This window comes from Symphalangus syndactylus, chromosome 6, assembly GCF_028878055.3.
Source record: "Symphalangus syndactylus isolate Jambi chromosome 6, NHGRI_mSymSyn1-v2.1_pri, whole genome shotgun sequence".
Classification (NCBI taxonomy): domain Eukaryota; kingdom Metazoa; phylum Chordata; class Mammalia; order Primates; family Hylobatidae; genus Symphalangus; species Symphalangus syndactylus.
The window spans coordinates 71,406,345-71,427,549 of record NC_072428.2 but is presented as its reverse complement, the minus strand read 5'-3'; the positions used below and the strand labels follow the sequence as shown (position 1 = coordinate 71,427,549).

The 21,205-nt window shown below is 38.4% G+C and overlaps 2 protein-coding genes across 4 annotated transcripts; one reads left to right on the top strand and one right to left on the bottom strand.

Moving 5' to 3' along the window:
* On the bottom strand, positions 1-6,369 carry LOC129483951 (tripartite motif-containing protein 49D). Of its 2 annotated transcripts, XM_055281363.2 has the most exons (6): positions 5,896-6,369; positions 5,515-5,610; positions 3,544-3,774; positions 2,795-2,817; positions 1,823-1,920; positions 1-678 (listed from the first exon to the last, which is right to left on the bottom strand). In XM_055281363.2, exons 1-6 carry the CDS (start codon positions 6,334-6,336, stop codon positions 179-181), a joined length of 1,389 nt encoding a protein of 462 aa, XP_055137338.2. In that variant the 5' UTR covers positions 6,337-6,369; the 3' UTR covers positions 1-178. The 2 variants fall into 2 exon arrangements, with proteins under 2 accessions (XP_055137338.2, XP_055137340.2); XM_055281365.2 differs by lacking the exon at positions 3,544-3,774.
* An 8,050-nt stretch (positions 6,370-14,419) lies between these two features.
* Positions 14,420-20,843, top strand: LOC129483950 (tripartite motif-containing protein 49D). Of its 2 annotated transcripts, XM_055281361.2 has the most exons (6): positions 14,420-14,946; positions 15,232-15,327; positions 17,066-17,296; positions 18,023-18,045; positions 18,920-19,017; positions 20,166-20,843. In XM_055281361.2, the coding sequence occupies exons 1-6, from the start codon at positions 14,506-14,508 to the stop codon at positions 20,663-20,665; spliced, it is 1,389 nt and encodes a 462-aa protein (XP_055137336.2). In that variant the 5' UTR covers positions 14,420-14,505; the 3' UTR covers positions 20,666-20,843. The 2 variants fall into 2 exon arrangements, with proteins under 2 accessions (XP_055137336.2, XP_055137337.2); XM_055281362.2 differs by lacking the exon at positions 17,066-17,296.
* The last annotated feature ends 362 nt before the right edge of the window (positions 20,844-21,205 follow it).

Sequence of the window (21,205 nt, the reverse complement as noted above, 5' to 3'; positions counted from 1 at the left end):
TTTTAGTGTTTTTACCGCATTTAATAGTAACACAATAAATGAGTGTTAATAACATTAGGATGCAATTCAAGACATAGAACAGAACCTATTTTTCCTGTTTGATAAGGCACAAGGAAGAGGGCTTTCTGGGATAAAGGGGTTCCCACAGCAGGTGAACACATTTCTGATTTGTCTCTGGTCAGAGGTGAATACAGCAAAAGACAGGCCTGAGAGGAGGTGAGAAGGAGCAATTAGGGATGGTGTATATAGGGGAGCTTTGATTAACATCAACAAAGCTCACAGTTCTAGCTTCACAATCCAGGAATAATCCTACATGGCTGGTAGGTCTTGGGACATATTGCAGTGTAATTGGGGAGGTGGTAAAGAGACTGCACTGAATGTCGTTCTTAACACACCCAAGACTAAAGAGTCCCTCCTCTCCATATATATTGCCATTCTGATTCTTCCCTTGCCAATACTTATTACAGACACCAAAAGCCCAATTCCAAGAGTCCCCCACATGGACCTCCCAGTAATATTTGCCGGAGGTGAAAGTCTGAGCACCCCATGCAAGAAAACTTGTAGGTGTTGCAGTGATATGGGGTGCATTTTGACGGTCACATCCAATACAAATGCTTCTGAAATCTCCACATCGAAAGATATGACTGTTGGCTTCATTATGATGCAGAGTAATATCCACTGCAAAATAAATAAATAAATAAATAAATAAATAAATACAAAGAAAGAAAGAAAGAAAGAAAGAAAGAAAGAAAGAAAGAAAGAAAGAAAACATGCATAGACATGTGTAAATAAGCAAAAATTGTTCTATCAAGAAATTAATTTACCAGGAAAACGTAAAGTCACAAGGACACTTTTGCTTGTAACTTCTAATAAAGTATAGAGGTGATTAATATTATCTACAAGACAAACAAAACGCTAACCACAGATATTAAAAGCGTTTTGGAAACTTACACACTGAGGGCCAAATGTAAGATCAACTTCTTTCAATCCAATTTTCAAAGCAAAATTTGCACATTATATGCCCTAAATGCTATGCTGTTATCAAAATCATTATTTAGAAATGTTTCTTATTCTTAAAAACTAGTGCTATCATTTTGGAAAGAATGTGATGATTTTCAGTTACTCAAGAGCTGCTCTAGATAACTGGATAAAAATCCGTAAGTACATGTCATAAGTGATAATTTAAAGCAGATTTCTGCAAAATCTTGTACCAGTCTCTCTGTGGCCTTCCATGCTAGCTTGGGGCTGAAGCTAGATTTTAGACTTAACATGTAGCTTTTGATATTGCAATTAAACTGAACTTCTTTTTGTTTGTAATTTTACTTGTATTCACAAAATGATTTCTTCTTTTTATTTTTACCCATTAACTGATTTTCTTGGAAATACATAAAATATATCCATTTAAAAGATTTAAAAACCCCAAGAATCTCCAGTAAACTATATTCCCCAAAAGAACAGTTCTTAGCTGTTCAAATGGATACACTAAAGAAATGTAAAATTTTGTATTTAACATTAAATAACTCACCTTCATTCTGAGCATTGTTCCATTTGCTCCTTTTTTAAATTTGCTACACTGTTCCTTTTTCCCGTTACATTACTCAGTACATATGAGGCCATAATGTATTTGTTTTTCACTATCTTTCAAACTTAATGCTATAAATCTGACTATACAGACACAGATACAAAAGGGTTGCATGATTATATTGTTCACTTATGTCTATAAAGAAGTAAAATATTTGATAAAGGGTGAAATATTACCTATGTGATCCTAACAATAATAATATTTAGATAGTGGGAGTGCTGCCTGTGGGTGGAGACTTACCTCGGAATTGGTTGAGCCTGTCCCTCAGTCCAGTGATGGGCCCCGCCCTGAGCTCTGGATTCAGAGGCTGGGGCATGTGCAGCAGCACGCACTCACTCCTGCAAGGAAAAACCTGCGGTTACAACATCTACAGCCATAAAATAAATAAAAGTCACTATTTGCATTTAAAAGACATTTCATGAGAATCCTTTGAACCCACAAATTTGATAATTCAAAAATTACTTCCTTTTTGAAATTAATTCCTATTTACAGCTTCCAAATTTTAAAGCAAAGTGGGAGAGTCTGAGTCAGAATTCAGTCTGATCTTTCTTCTTTTTTGCCCCAAATGTGTAAGGTTCCTTAGCCTTATGGCCTTGAGAATATTCAGAGACGAAATTCTGAGTTCCACTTCTTGGTAGACTCCCCTGACATCTTTGTCTGAAATAGCGGGGTTCTGGGGAGACTGCTGCATCTGCTGCTTCCTTTTCAAGATAAAGAATGTGAAACTTGTTCTAGGCAGCTAGACCTGCCTTTTAGAAACAAGCTTTCCTAGAGGCTTATACAGTTCTAACACTCCACAGTTTTTTCAATCTATTTTTCAGAACTGTTAACTGATATGTATATAGGTATGAACAACAAATCATCAACTTTTTCGCTGCTAAAATACTTCCCCCACTTCTCTCCTGCTTCCTCTGGTGACTTTCTCACCATCCACAAAACAAAACTTCATCTTTCACCTATGCAGGCTTTTAAGCAATAAAACAAAATCACGAATAAACATGTTTTTTTTTAAATTTTATTTCACTATTTATGTATGCATTTATTTACTTAGTGGTCTTGTCTTTTCTGGTGTGGGAACGAAAGTAGACGCGAAAAAAGAATAAAGTAGTATCAATCAATATCTTAATCATTTATGCCATGACTTTGGTAGAGCCTGCTTTGATATTCGTGGAAACTGAAAGAACATACTCTAAAATCCAGGTACACACTCACCTGTATAATATGTCTCCAAAAGCCTGTAAAAAAAAAAAAAAAAAAAAAAAAAAAGGAAAGATTGAGTGCAGTTCAAAAGATGCATCTTTCACTAAGTTCAGTGTGAAATTTGGAGTCAGTTCCTCAAGATATTATTTCCCTACCATCTTCTCTTCTGCAAAGCGTTTTCTATTTCTTCTGTAATGGAAAACCCAGTCAGTCGTACTGTCGCTAATTAATGTCCTGGGAAGGTCTGAGCCTTGAAGACATTCTCTAAAGAAGCGAAGGGAGAAGAGGCCCAGAGAGTCTGTGCTCCACGGTAACCTCGAATAACCTACTCAGTCATCTTTCCCAGAACCTATTACCCAAATGAGTGGATCTCAAAATAATATTAATGTGAGCCTAGATTCCCAAAACTTCTGATCTTGCCGTGTCCTCAAATTAACCTAAATGTAAATGAATCACTCACTATTTTATACATGTTTGACAACCCAAAATGTGTTAGTGACTTAGTTGGGGGACAGTTATTGGGGCTGTTACCTTGACCATTCCACAAAGTTTTGTGGCTGGTGGATAGAGTAGGAGGGACCTTTGGCATGGTAGAATCCCTTGGCGGGGCTATACTCTCCCAATAAAGTAGCATTAGTTATGCGAATGTGTTTTTGGAAACACATCATGGAAATAAAGGTAGGGAGATGGATTTCAGCCACAAGGAAAATACTTATACATGTGAATAGTCAAAAACCTGAAACCACAGTGTGAGTTTTTACCTGAAGTAGCTCCACATCTGGTTTATGGCACATTTTCATCAGCTCCTCATACGTTCCTCTTAAAATCTCCCTCCTATGAGCCATTTTGGCTTTGCTTAAATGCAGTTGATGAAAAATATCTCTCCCCTTCTTTTTCAGCATCTCCAAATTCTGTTTTTCTTCCTCATGATGAAGTGCAGGCATCTTCTGATACTCAGCTCTAATAGCTTCTAGCCTTACATTCACATAATCCTGCAGTGATAATGGGTTAGTCAAAAGAGAAATGTATTTATCCATCTCCTATTAAATCTCACTGATTCGCTTTGTCTCTCGAACACCCAATAGTTTAAACCTCAGTCTTGCCCGTTCTTAGAATCCACAAATTTTTTTCCTTTCCTTTCTTTCTGCATAAAGATCAACATAGATGTATCTGACCAATTACATTAAATTTATTCAAGATAATGGGTGTTCTAAGACAGCTGGAAATAAAAAAAACACAATTTGACTTTCTCTATTCCAACCCATATTTATGGAAAAGTAAGAACAGTTCGTGCTTAAGAGTTGGAGTATAGAGCTATAGTTACTAGAAAGGAAATAATTATTTCTATTTCTGAGATACGCAACAAGTTGCTTAAACTCATTATATGTGAAATGACCTTAGACTACCATGTCCAGCTAAATGCATTTTGCCCAGCAAAACCTATCCTAATAAGGCTGCATTTATGATTTGGCCGTCTTTGCCTCCCTGAGTTCATTTCCTTCCATTCTTTTTCTAAGTCATCCCAATCTGAAACATAGACTTCTTTGTGGTTCCCCGGGCCTCCAAATATACACAAACTCAAAATTACTGCATATGCTGTTCTCTCCAACTAGAATTTTACACACACACACACACACACACACACACACACACACACACACACATATACGTATATACACACTCATGGTCCGCATATATATCCATACACACTTTCGTGCTCCCCTTCCTCTTCAAAACTTTGTTCAATTTGAATTTTTCAGTGAGTCTTTTTTCTGACCACCCTATTTAAAACTCAGACACTAATCTCCAGTTTCTGGCCTCTGTTGTCCTTTTCTACTTCCCTGCTTGATTATTCTCCAACAAAGAATCTACCACACTGGAACACATCATGTATTGCACATACTGGCATGTTGACCATTTTTGCCTCTGTCATTTGGATTGTACGATTTGTGAGGACAAAGATGCTTTCTTTCTTCTCTACTAGCAGATTTTCTAATTTAATATTCAACATAGACTAGGTTCTTATGAAATACTTTTCAACACACTAATATTAGCTATCATACCCTCCGAGTATACATCCACAAAGAGAAAATCATTTTTAATATTTCTCTGCCTGAAGTCCTCAGAGTTCTCCTTATATTTAGATACTAGTTCCCGTATTTCGGGCATGTTTGCATGTCTCCCTCAAGACACAAATCTGTATTTCTCACCACTTTTCTCATCATATGTTGTGGATTATTCAATATTGACTAGTTTAGATTCTTAATTTCATGGTTGCCCTAGATTTCCCCTGTCACTCTTTCTGCCCCAAATTTTCCATGCAATTCCAAATACTACTTGTCCACCAGCATTCAGATTAATGCTGACCCGGGCTCAGAAGGTTCACTTGAGCTTTCCATGCCTGTCAAATAACTCTTATGCCCAGCATATCCAACCAGCGCATATAGAACGCTGTGAGATGGCCCAGTTTCTTGTATCTGTTGGTGTATAGCTACAGGTTTGTATGAAAACAAACCAGCATGCTTTGTGTAACATCAATGGTTTTGTTAGAAATCCCATCTAACAGTCATACTATTCTACATAAGAAATGAGGCCAGTTTTTCTCAATGTATTCTTTTTTTTTTTTAATGGACTCCCAGAAACATTATGGTTTGATATCAAGTTCCTATTTTAAGAGTCACCCATTTGCCCTCTGTAAGTTCCTGGAGAAGGTAGCGTAGTACAGGACTAACCTTCCAGTGGCTGATTCTGGTGGTTTCCACGTTCAGGTTTCTCTGATTTTCACGAGCTTTTCCCCATAAAGACTGCATTTTCTTTAAAAGCTTCTCCTGCAAAAGAGCCACAGATTGAAGCACCAGTGAAGACAGTAAAGTAACATGCAGACCGTTTCATAGGGAGGGGGCCCAGAATGAGGGACAAGTAAGTCCCTAGGAAATGGCATTTCTTCTATTTCCCTTCATCTTCATCAAATCTCAGAGGTTTGAAGCTAAGAAAGCCCAAAAGAGAGTTGCTTAAAGGGACTCAGGGTTGGCTTTACCCAATCTCCAAGAAAATAGGCCCACAGGAATTTCATGTGTCCTTAATAGAAATAGATCTTCAGAGGCATCACTTACCCGGTGTTCCTCAGCAGCCCACTCAACGGGACAGTGTCTGTGATCCCGGTGCTCCTGAGAGCTGGAGCATAGCGAACAGAGCAGGCTCTTGTCCACTTCACAGAACATCTTCTTTGTCTCCCTGTGAGTGCCACACATTTGCTCCTCAGAGCTCAGGAATAGCCAGAGACTGGCTTTCCTGGCAAGGGAAGCCATCTTCTTCAAACGAATGTTAGTTTTGAGGTTTCTCTGCTGTGTTGACTTTATGCATTCAAAGCACTGAGTCAGAATTGGGATGTCTTGCCAGTTGAGGTAGAAACAGGGCCTGCAAAAGCTGTGCCCACAGCCCATGGTGACCGGGTCTATGAAGTAGTTCATGCAGATGGGGCAGGTGACTTCCCTCTGGAAGACTTGCGAGATTCCAGAATTCATGTTTCTGAGGAAGAAAGAGCAACATGTCATTTTGGGGTCTGGGTTGATGAAAAGCTTCCGAACACGTGGAGATAAGTGATAGCTCTAGTTTCTTCTCTTGCCAGTGTTCATTAAAGCACAGCAAACTATTTCTTCTGTAACAAAAATACAAATCTCACACAGAGAGAGTCTCCCGGCTTTATAGTAGATATTGCTGACTAGATGACTCACAACCGCTTCTACTCCTAGTTCCTGTCTGTAACATAATACTAATCTCTTCAATTTCCCATTTTCTGAATGTGGATCTGGAAATTGGGTTTGATTCTAAGTGGCCTAGAATAAATTGTAGTTTTTCCTATTCTTCTTTCACATAACTGCTGAATGAGTATGAAAGAGTGGGAAAAACTGCCTTGGCCAAAGAAATACGAGAAGATGGCCAGAGGGTCCTGTGATATGTTTTTAGAGAGAGACACAACAGTGGGGCAGCAAACCACCATGGCACATGTTTACCTGTATAACAAGCCTGCACGTCCTGCACATTTATCTCAGGACTTAAAATAATATAAAATTAAAGTAAAATAAAAAACCAAAACCAAAAGAAAATAGAAAAACCAGTCAACCAACCAAATCAACAAATAAAAAACAGCAATTAAACCAATTTAGGTTGAATAGAAGAGAAAAAGTAATTAAAGGTATTGGGCCTTTTTATTTTCTCGTGGATTAAATTAACTTCTCCTAGGGATACCCAAACTCTGAACTAACATATAGTAGGATTTTTGTGAATCTTAAAGAGGTGTAATTATATTTCTATGGTGTGATGGTGAATTTTAGGTATCAGTCTGACTGGATTAACCAACACCTAGGGAACTGGTGCAGCATTGTTTCTGGGTGAGTCTGTGAAGGTGTTTCCAGAGGAGAGAGACATGTGAGTTGGTGAGCTGAGTGGGACCATCATCCCTCAATGTGAGTGGGCACCATTCAATCAGCTGGTAGCTCAGATAAAAGGAAAAGGCCAGAGAAAAGGCAATTTCCTCTTTCTTTCTCCTGAAGCTGGTTCTGAGGCTTTCAGCCTTGAGCTCAGTCAAGATAACGGCATCCTCAGGACATTAGCTTAAAGACAGCCTATATTTGGAACTGCTCAGACTCCATAATCAAGCAAACGAATTATCCTGATGAATTCCCTCTCGTGTAGAATCATGTGTAGCTTGAGGACAGATACATGTTCTGAGAAATGTGTAAGGAGGTTTTATTTATTTACTTTTTGAGATGGAGACTCACTCTGTCACCCAGGCTGGAGTGCAGTGGTGCAATCTCGGCTCACTGCAACCTCCGCCTCCTGGGTCAAGCGAGTCTCCTGCCTTAGCCTCCTGAGTACCTGGTATTACAGGAACATGCCACTACACCCGGCAAATTTTTTCTTTTCTTTTTTTTTTTTTTTTTTCCAGTAGAGATGAGGTTTTGCCCCGTTGGCCAGGCTGGACTTGAACTCCTGGCCTCAAGTGATCTGCATGCCACAGCCTCCAAAAGTGCTGAGACTACAGGCATGAGCCACTGCACCTAGCCAGGCGGTTTTATTGTTTTGACATGATAGAATATACTTATACAAACCTAGGTGGTATAGCCTGCTACACACCTATGATATACAGTACAGCCTACTGCTCCCAGACTACAAAACTGTACAGCATGTTCTGCACTGTATACTGTAGGCAATTGTAACACAGTGGTAATTATTTAGTATGTAAACATATTTAAATACAGAAAAGGTACAGTAAACATACTGGTATTATAATCTTATGTGACCGCCATGTGTGGTTTGTGGTTGGCTGAAATGGCTCATGAATGTATCTCTACATGTATACATATACATCCTATGATTCTGCCTGTCTGGAGAGCCCTGACTAATACATAAACTATGGTCTCTGGCAATTTTAAGTCCTTTCCTTTACTCTCCTTTCTTTGATAACGCTGCTGAATTTTAGTGAAAGAAATGAAAAATCTTAGAATTGTGAATATTCTCCAGAGGTCATCTAAGTCATTTTAAGGAGTTTTTCATCGTTTAATAAGATTAAGACTCAAGCGAGATGGCAACCACCATCACGTATCAAATTATATCTTCTATATTTATTTGGTCAAAAAATTGTGTTTTGATTTCCAAACTAGGATGTTTTGGGGAGCTTTCTCATTTTTTTCAGTTTCACTATTTTGCGACTCTCATCATTACCTTACTAATTTAAAGTTATGTCTAAATGCTGAATGAATGAATTAACATTCATTAACGTCTTCTCAATTCAATTAGATAATATTAATACACTCATTACACATATATTTACACACACCTATGTGTACATACATGTATAAATATCAACTCCATATATTCATTATGCATACATATCGGTTGCAGCAAACACCAGATATTTCAAATTTTTCAAAACTATATTGAAGAATGATAGAAAACGCAAAATAACAACAATTAGTATCCTCATAATTCATAAAACCTATAGTAAGAATATGAATTACAAACGGTGTCATTGTGTAGATTTAAGATAATGAGATATTTTTAACACTCTAATTTATTATTTTGTAAAGGAAAGAAGATATAATTTTATCAATATAGGTTTCACTCACCGCTGGGTTCTTTGAGTGGTTCCCACGATGATTCTTCCGGAAATAATTCTGTTAAGTACTCCTCAAGGTCAGGAGCTCATTCACCGCAGTACTGAATTTCAGAGGTCACCAAAATACAGCTCCCTCTAAGCGCGCTCCTTCTCCTTTGGAGAAAACTGAGCTCATCTCTTCTATGTCCTTTTATAAGAATCTGTGAAGACCACACCCACCTCTTTAAGTGGGTGGAGTATTGAGAAAGGTTGAGAATAAGATGATTAGGTTTATGCAGTATGTAGATCACACCTTTGCACCGCTGATTAAATTATCATCACTCCTTAAAAAACCATGACTGAACTGAATCATATGTAACGTAAATCCTATCAGATTAGACACACACTGGAAATATTGGTTTTCCAAAGTTGTTAACCATTCATCTGCTTCAAATAGAATATTTTCAAATTGCAAATTTTATTAGGAACCAATTTTTACACCACTTTCCGGGAGTCATTCAATTGACTCAAGCAAGAAAATTGCATCAAGGAAGAAAATAACCAAGAATCTCAGTCACAGGAGAGCTTCTGTGTATAGATGTCTGTTTGTGGCAGGGGGTCAGGGTATTCATGCTGCAGAAGACAAGCTGGAATCGCCCTCCACCCACATTTCGACCCAGCCAAGGGCTCTGGTTCCTTTCCTAAACCTGCCTCTAGTCTTCCCCACCTTTCTCTGTTTCTATCCCCTCTCTAATTGCTGGATGAGGCTGTGCTGCTGCACCTGACTGTCTAGCTCCTGAGCATTACATCCCCATACTCCAGGCCTTTATTCATCACCAAAACAGCGTGGTACTCGTAAAAAAATAGGCACATAGACCAGTGGAATAGAATAGAGAACCCAGAAATAAACCCAAATATTTATAACCAACTGATCTTCGACAAAGCAAACAAAAACATAAAGTGTAGAGAGGACACCCTATTCAACAAATGGTGGTGGGATAATTGGCAGGCCTCATGTAGGAGAATGAAACTGGACTTTGTGGCATAGACAAACTTTCTTATTATTATTCAATGAAACACTCACGTAGGATCTACTGGGAAGGTGTTTTGCAGATGTAACCAAAGGCCCTTCTCTTGTAACTAGCAAGTGTACCCAGGTAAGCCTGACTTCCTCAGTGAAACTCCCTTAAAGAAAGACATAGGCATTCTTTGAACAACATTTAAAATAGCAAATGGGACTCTAATCTTCCAATTGCCCCCTACTGACTTTGGACCAAAGCTTTGAATCATGACTATTGGGACCCAGCCAGCTGAGGATTTTTCTTCCTAACTGACTTTAACAGGGATCTCATACTTGCTCAGGCAGCCCATCAACTGTGGAAATCAGTTGCTTGCACTTAATTCATATGTGGATCTCCCTAATTATACATATATATTATGGGTTCTGCTTTGATTTTTGAACCTTGACAGACTTTTTGAACCTTGACAGACTTTTTGAACCTTGACAGACATAGGGCTGATGGATTTGTCTTCACTGTTCTGACACTCTTGAATATAACTCTTGTGCGGGCTATTGGCAAAGAATTCCTCTGTCAGAAAATATTTGAGTAGCGGGGTGCGGTGGCTCAGGCTTGTAATCCCAGCACTTTGGGAGGCCGAGGCGGGTGGATCACGAGGTCAAGAGATCGAGACCACGGTTAAACCCCGTCTCTACTAAAAATACAAAAAATTAGCCGGGCGTGGTGGCGGGCGCCTGTAGTCCCAGCTACTCGGAGAGGCTGAGGCAGGAGAATGGCATGAACCCGGGAGGCGGAGCTTGCAGTGAGCCGAGATTGCGCCACTGCACTCCAGCCTGGGAGACAGAGGGAGACTCCTTCTCAAAAAAAAAAAAAAAAAAAAAAGAAAATATTTGAGTAGTAGCCGCTTCTGAAATCTCTTTTCTTTTCTAATTTGTCACATGACAACAAAAATATTTGTTATAGAAAGAAAAATACAGTCCATCCCTATCGTTTGGATTCTGTATTTGTGAATCAGCCTACATCCTAAAACTCGTTTTTAATCCCCAAGTTAATTATTATATTGCACTTTTAATCATAGTAGAACATCATACACCTTGTGGAGAAAAGCATTAAAATAAGAATTCATATTTCACCCATGAGATTGGCAACGTTTTGTAAATTCTACGAGAGACCTCAAAATAGTAGTTATTTGGTTAGTCAGTGATTTCTCTTGGTGTGGTAGAAAAAAAAAAGTTTTATCTTCCTGTTGGACTTCTCTTCGAATATCCTGTAAACGTACTAAAGCAGCATTTAAGGCTGGACGAGGTGGTTTATGCCTGCACTCCCAAGCACTTCGGAAGTCCAAGACCAGAGGATCACTTGAAGACAGGAGTTGTAGAACAGCCTGGGCTGCAGAGCCATACCCTGACTCTTTGAAAAGTTTTAAAAAACATTAGCGAGGTGGGATGGTGTGCGACTGTAGTCCTAGCTACTTGAGAGGCTGAAGCAGGAGGATCCCTTGAGCATTGGAATTCAAGGCTGCAGTGAGATATGATTGTACCACTGCACTCCACAAGGAGACAGTTTCTCTAGAATAAATACATGCGCCTTTAAAGGAATGCCTGTATCTTGGATGAAACTCAATAAACAGTATAGAATGCAACTTAGTTGATTTCCAGTGTGTGTCTAATCTGATAGGATTTACGTTACATATGATTCAGTTCAGTCATGGTTTTTTAAGGAGTGATGATAATTTAATCAGCGGTGCAAAGGTGTGATCTACATACTGCATAAACCTAATCATCTTATTCTCAACCTTTCTCAATACTCCACCCACTTAAAGAGGTGGGTGTGGTCTTCACAGATTCTTATAAAAGGACATAGAAGAGATGAGCTCAGTTTTCTCCAAAGGAGAAGGAGCGCGCTTAGAGGGAGCTGTATTTTGGTGACCTCTGAAATTCAGTACTGCGGTGAATGAGCTCCTGACCTTGAGGAGTACTTAACAGAATTATTTCCGGAAGAATCATCGTGGGAACCACTCAAAGAACCCAGCGGTGAGTGAAACCTATATTGATAAAATTATATCTTCTTTCCTTTACAAAATAATAAATTAGAGTGTTAAAAATATCTCATTATCTTAAATCTACACAATGACACCGTTTGTAATTCATATTCTTACTATAGGTTTTATGAATTATGAGGATACTAATTGTTGTTATTTTGCGTTTTCTATCATTCTTCAATATAGTTTTGAAAAATTTGAAATATCTGGTGTTTGCTGCAACCGATATGTATGCATAATGAATATATGGAGTTGATATTTATACATGTATGTACACATAGGTGTGTGTAAATATATGTGTAATGAGTGTATTAATATTATCTAATTGAATTGAGAAGACGTTAATGAATGTTAATTCATTCATTCAGCATTTAGACATAACTTTAAATTAGTAAGGTAATGATGAGAGTCGCAAAATAGTGAAACTGAAAAAAATGAGAAAGCTCCCCAAAACATCCTAGTTTGGAAATCAAAACACAATTTTTTGACCAAATAAATATAGAAGATATAATTTGATACGTGATGGTGGTTGCCATCTCGCTTGAGTCTTAATCTTATTAAACGATGAAAAACTCCTTAAAATGACTTAGATGACCTCTGGAGAATATTCACAATTCTAAGATTTTTCATTTCTTTCACTAAAATTCAGCAGCGTTATCAAAGAAAGGAGAGTAAAGGAAAGGACTTAAAATTGCCAGAGACCATAGTTTATGTATTAGTCAGGGCTCTCCAGACAGGCAGAATCATAGGATGTATATGTATACATGTAGAGATACATTCATGAGCCATTTCAGCCAACCACAAACCACACATGGCGGTCACATAAGATTATAATACCAGTATGTTTACTGTACCTTTTCTGTATTTAAATATGTTTACATACTAAATAATTACCACTGTGTTACAATTGCCTACAGTATACAGTGCAGAACATGCTGTACAGTTTTGTAGTCTGGGAGCAGTAGGCTGTACTGTATATCATAGGTGTGTAGCAGGCTATACCACCTAGGTTTGTATAAGTATATTCTATCATGTCAAAACAATAAAACCGCCTGGCTAGGTGCAGTGGCTCATGCCTGTAGTCTCAGCACTTTTGGAGGCTGTGGCATGCAGATCACTTGAGGCCAGGAGTTCAAGTCCAGCCTGGCCAACGGGGCAAAACCTCATCTCTACTGGAAAAAAAAAAAAAAAAAAGAAAAGAAAAAATTTGCCGGGTGTAGTGGCATGTTCCTGTAATACCAGGTACTCAGGAGGCTAAGGCAGGAGACTCGCTTGACCCAGGAGGCGGAGGTTGCAGTGAGCCGAGATTGCACCACTGCACTCCAGCCTGGGTGACAGAGTGAGTCTCCATCTCAAAAAGTAAATAAATAAAACCTCCTTACACATTTCTCAGAACATGTATCTGTCCTCAAGCTACACATGATTCTACACGAGAGGGAATTCATCAGGATAATTCGTTTGCTTGATTATGGAGTCTGAGCAGTTCCAAATATAGGCTGTCTTTAAGCTAATGTCCTGAGGATGCCGTTATCTTGACTGAGCTCAAGGCTGAAAGCCTCAGAACCAGCTTCAGGAGAAAGAAAGAGGAAATTGCCTTTTCTCTGGCCTTTTCCTTTTATCTGAGCTACCAGCTGATTGAATGGTGCCCACTCACATTGAGGGATGATGGTCCCACTCAGCTCACCAACTCACATGTCTCTCTCCTCTGGAAACACCTTCACAGACTCACCCAGAAACAATGCTGCACCAGTTCCCTAGGTGTTGGTTAATCCAGTCAGACTGATACCTAAAATTCACCATCACACCATAGAAATATAATTACACCTCTTTAAGATTCACAAAAATCCTACTATATGTTAGTTCAGAGTTTGGGTATCCCTAGGAGAAGTTAATTTAATCCACGAGAAAATAAAAAGGCCCAATACCTTTAATTACTTTTTCTCTTCTATTCAACCTAAATTGGTTTAATTGCTGTTTTTTATTTGTTGATTTGGTTGGTTGACTGGTTTTTCTATTTTCTTTTGGTTTTGGTTTTTTATTTTACTTTAATTTTATATTATTTTAAGTCCTGAGATAAATGTGCAGGACGTGCAGGCTTGTTATACAGGTAAACATGTGCCATGGTGGTTTGCTGCCCCACTGTTGTGTCTCTCTCTAAAAACATATCACAGGACCCTCTGGCCATCTTCTCGTATTTCTTTGGCCAAGGCAGTTTTTCCCACTCTTTCATACTCATTCAGCAGTTATGTGAAAGAAGAATAGGAAAAACTACAATTTATTCTAGGCCACTTAGAATCAAACCCAATTTCCAGATCCACATTCAGAAAATGGGAAATTGAAGAGATTAGTATTATGTTACAGACAGGAACTAGGAGTAGAAGCGGTTGTGAGTCATCTAGTCAGCAATATCTACTATAAAGCCGGGAGACTCTCTCTGTGTGAGATTTGTATTTTTGTTACAGAAGAAATAGTTTGCTGTGCTTTAATGAACACTGGCAAGAGAAGAAACTAGAGCTATCACTTATCTCCACGTGTTCGGAAGCTTTTCATCAACCCAGACCCCAAAATGACATGTTGCTCTTTCTTCCTCAGAAACATGAATTCTGGAATCTCGCAAGTCTTCCAGAGGGAAGTCACCTGCCCCATCTGCATGAACTACTTCATAGACCCGGTCACCATGGGCTGTGGGCACAGCTTTTGCAGGCCCTGTTTCTACCTCAACTGGCAAGACATCCCAATTCTGACTCAGTGCTTTGAATGCATAAAGTCAACACAGCAGAGAAACCTCAAAACTAACATTCGTTTGAAGAAGATGGCTTCCCTTGCCAGGAAAGCCAGTCTCTGGCTATTCCTGAGCTCTGAGGAGCAAATGTGTGGCACTCACAGGGAGACAAAGAAGATGTTCTGTGAAGTGGACAAGAGCCTGCTCTGTTCGCTATGCTCCAGCTCTCAGGAGCACCGGGATCACAGACACTGTCCCGTTGAGTGGGCTGCTGAGGAACACCGGGTAAGTGATGCCTCTGAAGATCTATTTCTATTAAGGACACATGAAATTCCTGTGGGCCTATTTTCTTGGAGATTGGGTAAAGCCAACCCTGAGTCCCTTTAAGCAACTCTCTTTTGGGCTTTCTTAGCTTCAAACCTCTGAGATTTGATGAAGATGAAGGGAAATAGAAGAAATGCCATTTCCTAGGGACTTACTTGTCCCTCATTCTGGGCCCCCTCCCTATGAAACGGTCTGCATGTTACTTTACTGTCTTCACTGGTGCTTCAATCTGTGGCTCTTTTGCAGGAGAAGCTTTTAAAGAAAATGCAGTCTTTATGGGGAAAAGCTCGTGAAAATCAGAGAAACCTGAACGTGGAAACCACCAGAATCAGCCACTGGAAGGTTAGTCCTGTACTACGCTACCTTCTCCAGGAACTTACAGAGGGCAAATGGGTGACTCTTAAAATAGGAACTTGATATCAAACCATAATGTTTCTGGGAGTCCATTAAAAAAAAAAAAGAATACATTGAGAAAAACTGGCCTCATTTCTTATGTAGAATAGTATGACTGTTAGATGGGATTTCTAACAAAACCATTGATGTTACACAAAGCATGCTGGTTTGTTTTCATACAAACCTGTAGCTATACACCAACAGATACAAGAAACTGGGCCATCTCACAGCGTTCTATATGCGCTGGTTGGATATGCTGGGCATAAGAGTTATTTGACAGGCATGGAAAGCTCAAGTGAACCTTCTGAGCCCGGGTCAGCATTAATCTGAATGCTGGTGGACAAGTAGTATTTGGAATTGCATGGAAAATTTGGGGCAGAAAGAGTGACAGGGGAAATCTAGGGCAACCATGAAATTAAGAATCTAAACTAGTCAATATTGAATAATCCACAACATATGATGAGAAAAGTGGTGAGAAATACAGATTTGTGTCTTGAGGGAGACATGCAAACATGCCCGAAATACGGGAACTAGTATCTAAATATAAGGAGAACTCTGAGGACTTCAGGCAGAGAAATATTAAAAATGATTTTCTCTTTGTGGATGTATACTCGGAGGGTATGATAGCTAATATTAGTGTGTTGAAAAGTATTTCATAAGAACCTAGTCTATGTTGAATATTAAATTAGAAAATCTGCTAGTAGAGAAGAAAGAAAGCATCTTTGTCCTCACAAATCGTACAATCCAAATGACAGAGGCAAAAATGGTCAACATGCCAGTATGTGCAATACATGATGTGTTCCAGTGTGGTAGATTCTTTGTTGGAGAATAATCAAGCAGGGAAGTAGAAAAGGACAACAGAGGCCAGAAACTGGAGATTAGTGTCTGAGTTTTAAATAGGGTGGTCAGAAAAAAGACTCACTGAAAAATTCAAATTGAACAAAGTTTTGAAGAGGAAGGGGAGCACGAAAGTGTGTATGGATATATATGCGGACCATGAGTGTGTATATACGTATATGTGTGTGTGTGTGTGTGTGTGTGTGTGTGTGTGTGTGTGTGTAAAATTCTAGTTGGAGAGAACAGCATATGCAGTAATTTTGAGTTTGTGTATATTTGGAGGCCCGGGGAACCACAAAGAAGTCTATGTTTCAGATTGGGATGACTTAGAAAAAGAATGGAAGGAAATGAACTCAGGGAGGCAAAGACGGCCAAATCATAAATGCAGCCTTATTAGGATAGGTTTTGCTGGGCAAAATGCATTTAGCTGGACATGGTAGTCTAAGGTCATTTCACATATAATGAGTTTAAGCAACTTGTTGCGTATCTCAGAAATAGAAATAATTATTTCCTTTCTAGTAACTATAGCTCTATACTCCAACTCTTAAGCACGAACTGTTCTTACTTTTCCATAAATATGGGTTGGAATAGAGAAAGTCAAATTGTGTTTTTTTTATTTCCAGCTGTCTTAGAACACCCATTATCTTGAATAAATTTAATGTAATTGGTCAGATACATCTATGTTGATCTTTATGCAGAAAGAAAGGAAAGGAAAAAAATTTGTGGATTCTAAGAACGGGCAAGACTGAGGTTTAAACTATTGGGTGTTCGAGAGACAAAGCGAATCAGTGAGATTTAATAGGAGATGGATAAATACATTTCTCTTTTGACTAACCCATTATCACTGCAGGATTATGTGAATGTAAGGCTAGAAGCTATTAGAGCTGAGTATCAGAAGATGCCTGCACTTCATCATGAGGAAGAAAAACAGAATTTGGAGATGCTGAAAAAGAAGGGGAGAGATATTTTTCATCAACTGCATTTAAGCAAAGCCAAAATGGCTCATAGGAGGGAGATTTTAAGAGGAACGTATGAGGAGCTGATGAAAATGTGCCATAAACCAGATGTGGAGCTACTTCAGGTAAAAACTCACACTGTGGTTTCAGGTTTTTGACTATTCACATGTATAAGTATTTTCCTTGTGGCTGAAATCCATCTCCCTACCTTTATTTCCATGATGTGTTTCCAAAAACACATTCGCATAACTAATGCTACTTTATTGGGAGAGTATAGCCCCGCCAAGGGATTCTACCATGCCAAAGGTCCCTCCTACTCTATCCACCAGCCACAAAACTTTGTGGAATGGTCAAGGTAACAGCCCCAATAACTGTCCCCCAACTAAGTCACTAACACATTTTGGGTTGTCAAACATGTATAAAATAGTGAGTGATTCATTTACATTTAGGTTAATTTGAGGACACGGCAAGATCAGAAGTTTTGGGAATCTAGGCTCACATTAATATTATTTTGAGATCCACTCATTTGGGTAATAGGTTCTGGGAAAGATGACTGAGTAGGTTATTCGAGGTTACCGTGGAGCACAGACTCTCTGGGCCTCTTCTCCCTTCGCTTCTTTAGAGAATGTCTTCAAGGCTCAGACCTTCCCAGGACATTAATTAGCGACAGTACGACTGACTGGGTTTTCCATTACAGAAGAAATAGAAAACGCTTTGCAGAAGAGAAGATGGTAGGGAAATAATATCTTGAGGAACTGACTCCAAATTTCACACTGAACTTAGTGAAAGATGCATCTTTTGAACTGCACTCAATCTTTCCTTTTTTTTTTTTTTTTTTTTTTTTTTTACAGGCTTTTGGAGACATATTATACAGGTGAGTGTGTACCTGGATTTTAGAGTATGTTCTTTCAGTTTCCACGAATATCAAAGCAGGCTCTACCAAAGTCATGGCATAAATGATTAAGATATTGATTGATACTACTTTATTCTTTTTTCGCGTCTACTTTCGTTCCCACACCAGAAAAGACAAGACCACTAAGTAAATAAATGCATACATAAATAGTGAAATAAAATTTAAAAAAAAACATGTTTATTCGTGATTTTGTTTTATTGCTTAAAAGCCTGCATAGGTGAAAGATGAAGTTTTGTTTTGTGGATGGTGAGAAAGTCACCAGAGGAAGCAGGAGAGAAGTGGGGGAAGTATTTTAGCAGCGAAAAAGTTGATGATTTGTTGTTCATACCTATATACATATCAGTTAACAGTTCTGAAAAATAGATTGAAAAAACTGTGGAGTGTTAGAACTGTATAAGCCTCTAGGAAAGCTTGTTTCTAAAAGGCAGGTCTAGCTGCCTAGAACAAGTTTCACATTCTTTATCTTGAAAAGGAAGCAGCAGATGCAGCAGTCTCCCCAGAACCCCGCTATTTCAGACAAAGATGTCAGGGGAGTCTACCAAGAAGTGGAACTCAGAATTTCGTCTCTGAATATTCTCAAGGCCATAAGGCTAAGGAACCTTACACATTTGGGGCAAAAAAGAAGAAAGATCAGACTGAATTCTGACTCAGACTCTCCCACTTTGCTTTAAAATTTGGAAGCTGTAAATAGGAATTAATTTCAAAAAGGAAGTAATTTTTGAATTATCAAATTTGTGGGTTCAAAGGATTCTCATGAAATGTCTTTTAAATGCAAATAGTGACTTTTATTTATTTTATGGCTGTAGATGTTGTAACCGCAGGTTTTTCCTTGCAGGAGTGAGTGCGTGCTGCTGCACATGCCCCAGCCTCTGAATCCAGAGCTCAGGGCGGGGCCCATCACTGGACTGAGGGACAGGCTCAACCAATTCCGAGGTAAGTCTCCACCCACAGGCAGCACTCCCACTATCTAAATATTATTATTGTTAGGATCACATAGGTAATATTTCACCCTTTATCAAATATTTTACTTCTTTATAGACATAAGTGAACAATATAATCATGCAACCCTTTTGTATCTGTGTCTGTATAGTCAGATTTATAGCATTAAGTTTGAAAGATAGTGAAAAACAAATACATTATGGCCTCATATGTACTGAGTAATGTAACGGGAAAAAGGAACAGTGTAGCAAATTTAAAAAAGGAGCAAATGGAACAATGCTCAGAATGAAGGTGAGTTATTTAATGTTAAATACAAAATTTTACATTTCTTTAGTGTATCCATTTGAACAGCTAAGAACTGTTCTTTTGGGGAATATAGTTTACTGGAGATTCTTGGGGTTTTTAAATCTTTTAAATGGATATATTTTATGTATTTCCAAGAAAATCAGTTAATGGGTAAAAATAAAAAGAAGAAATCATTTTGTGAATACAAGTAAAATTACAAACAAAAAGAAGTTCAGTTTAATTGCAATATCAAAAGCTACATGTTAAGTCTAAAATCTAGCTTCAGCCCCAAGCTAGCATGGAAGGCCACAGAGAGACTGGTACAAGATTTTGCAGAAATCTGCTTTAAATTATCACTTATGACATGTACTTACGGATTTTTATCCAGTTATCTAGAGCAGCTCTTGAGTAACTGAAAATCATCACATTCTTTCCAAAATGATAGCACTAGTTTTTAAGAATAAGAAACATTTCTAAATAATGATTTTGATAACAGCATAGCATTTAGGGCATATAATGTGCAAATTTTGCTTTGAAAATTGGATTGAAAGAAGTTGATCTTACATTTGGCCCTCAGTGTGTAAGTTTCCAAAACGCTTTTAATATCTGTGGTTAGCGTTTTGTTTGTCTTGTAGATAATATTAATCACCTCTATACTTTATTAGAAGTTACAAGCAAAAGTGTCCTTGTGACTTTACGTTTTCCTGGTAAATTAATTTCTTGATAGAACAATTTTTGCTTATTTACACATGTCTATGCATGTTTTCTTTCTTTCTTTCTTTCTTTCTTTCTTTCTTTCTTTCTTTCTTTCTTTCTTTGTATTTATTTATTTATTTATTTATTTATTTATTTTGCAGTGGATATTACTCTGCATCATAATGAAGCCAACAGTCATATCTTTCGATGTGGAGATTTCAGAAGCATTTGTATTGGATGTGACCGTCAAAATGCACCCCATATCACTGCAACACCTACAAGTTTTCTTGCATGGGGTGCTCAGACTTTCACCTCCGGCAAATATTACTGGGAGGTCCATGTGGGGGACTCTTGGAATTGGGCTTTTGGTGTCTGTAATAAGTATTGGCAAGGGAAGAATCAGAATGGCAATATATATGGAGAGGAGGGACTCTTTAGTCTTGGGTGTGTTAAGAACGACATTCAGTGCAGTCTCTTTACCACCTCCCCAATTACACTGCAATATGTCCCAAGACCTACCAGCCATGTAGGATTATTCCTGGATTGTGAAGCTAGAACTGTGAGCTTTGTTGATGTTAATCAAAGCTCCCCTATATACACCATCCCTAATTGCTCCTTCTCACCTCCTCTCAGGCCTGTCTTTTGCTGTATTCACCTCTGACCAGAGACAAATCAGAAATGTGTTCACCTGCTGTGGGAACCCCTTTATCCCAGAAAGCCCTCTTCCTTGTGCCTTATCAAACAGGAAAAATAGGTTCTGTTCTATGTCTTGAATTGCATCCTAATGTTATTAACACTCATTTATTGTGTTACTATTAAATGCGGTAAAAACACTAAAAGTATATGTGTTGGTTCTTTATTAATAAATTTCTGAAAAATCATTATTCATGATCTTGGCACAAAATATATTCTCTGTTTTCTCTTTTCTTCACTTCTGACTGCCACTGAGTGAAATAATAGATGACAGACATGTCCGAATGAAGTTAAAATCAGTGGAAGGCAGTCGGGATCTTTCGCTTCATGCAAAAACTTGGAGTGAAGTCTCAATGATAACTGCGAAATGTTTTTCTTTCTCTTTATCTAACTATATCGCACTTATCCATCATGTTTCATTGTACTAATCTATCCCTTGAGTTAATATCATTTGACCTTCCATGCTGGGCTTCATTTTGGAATTCTCACCACATATATAAATAATCCT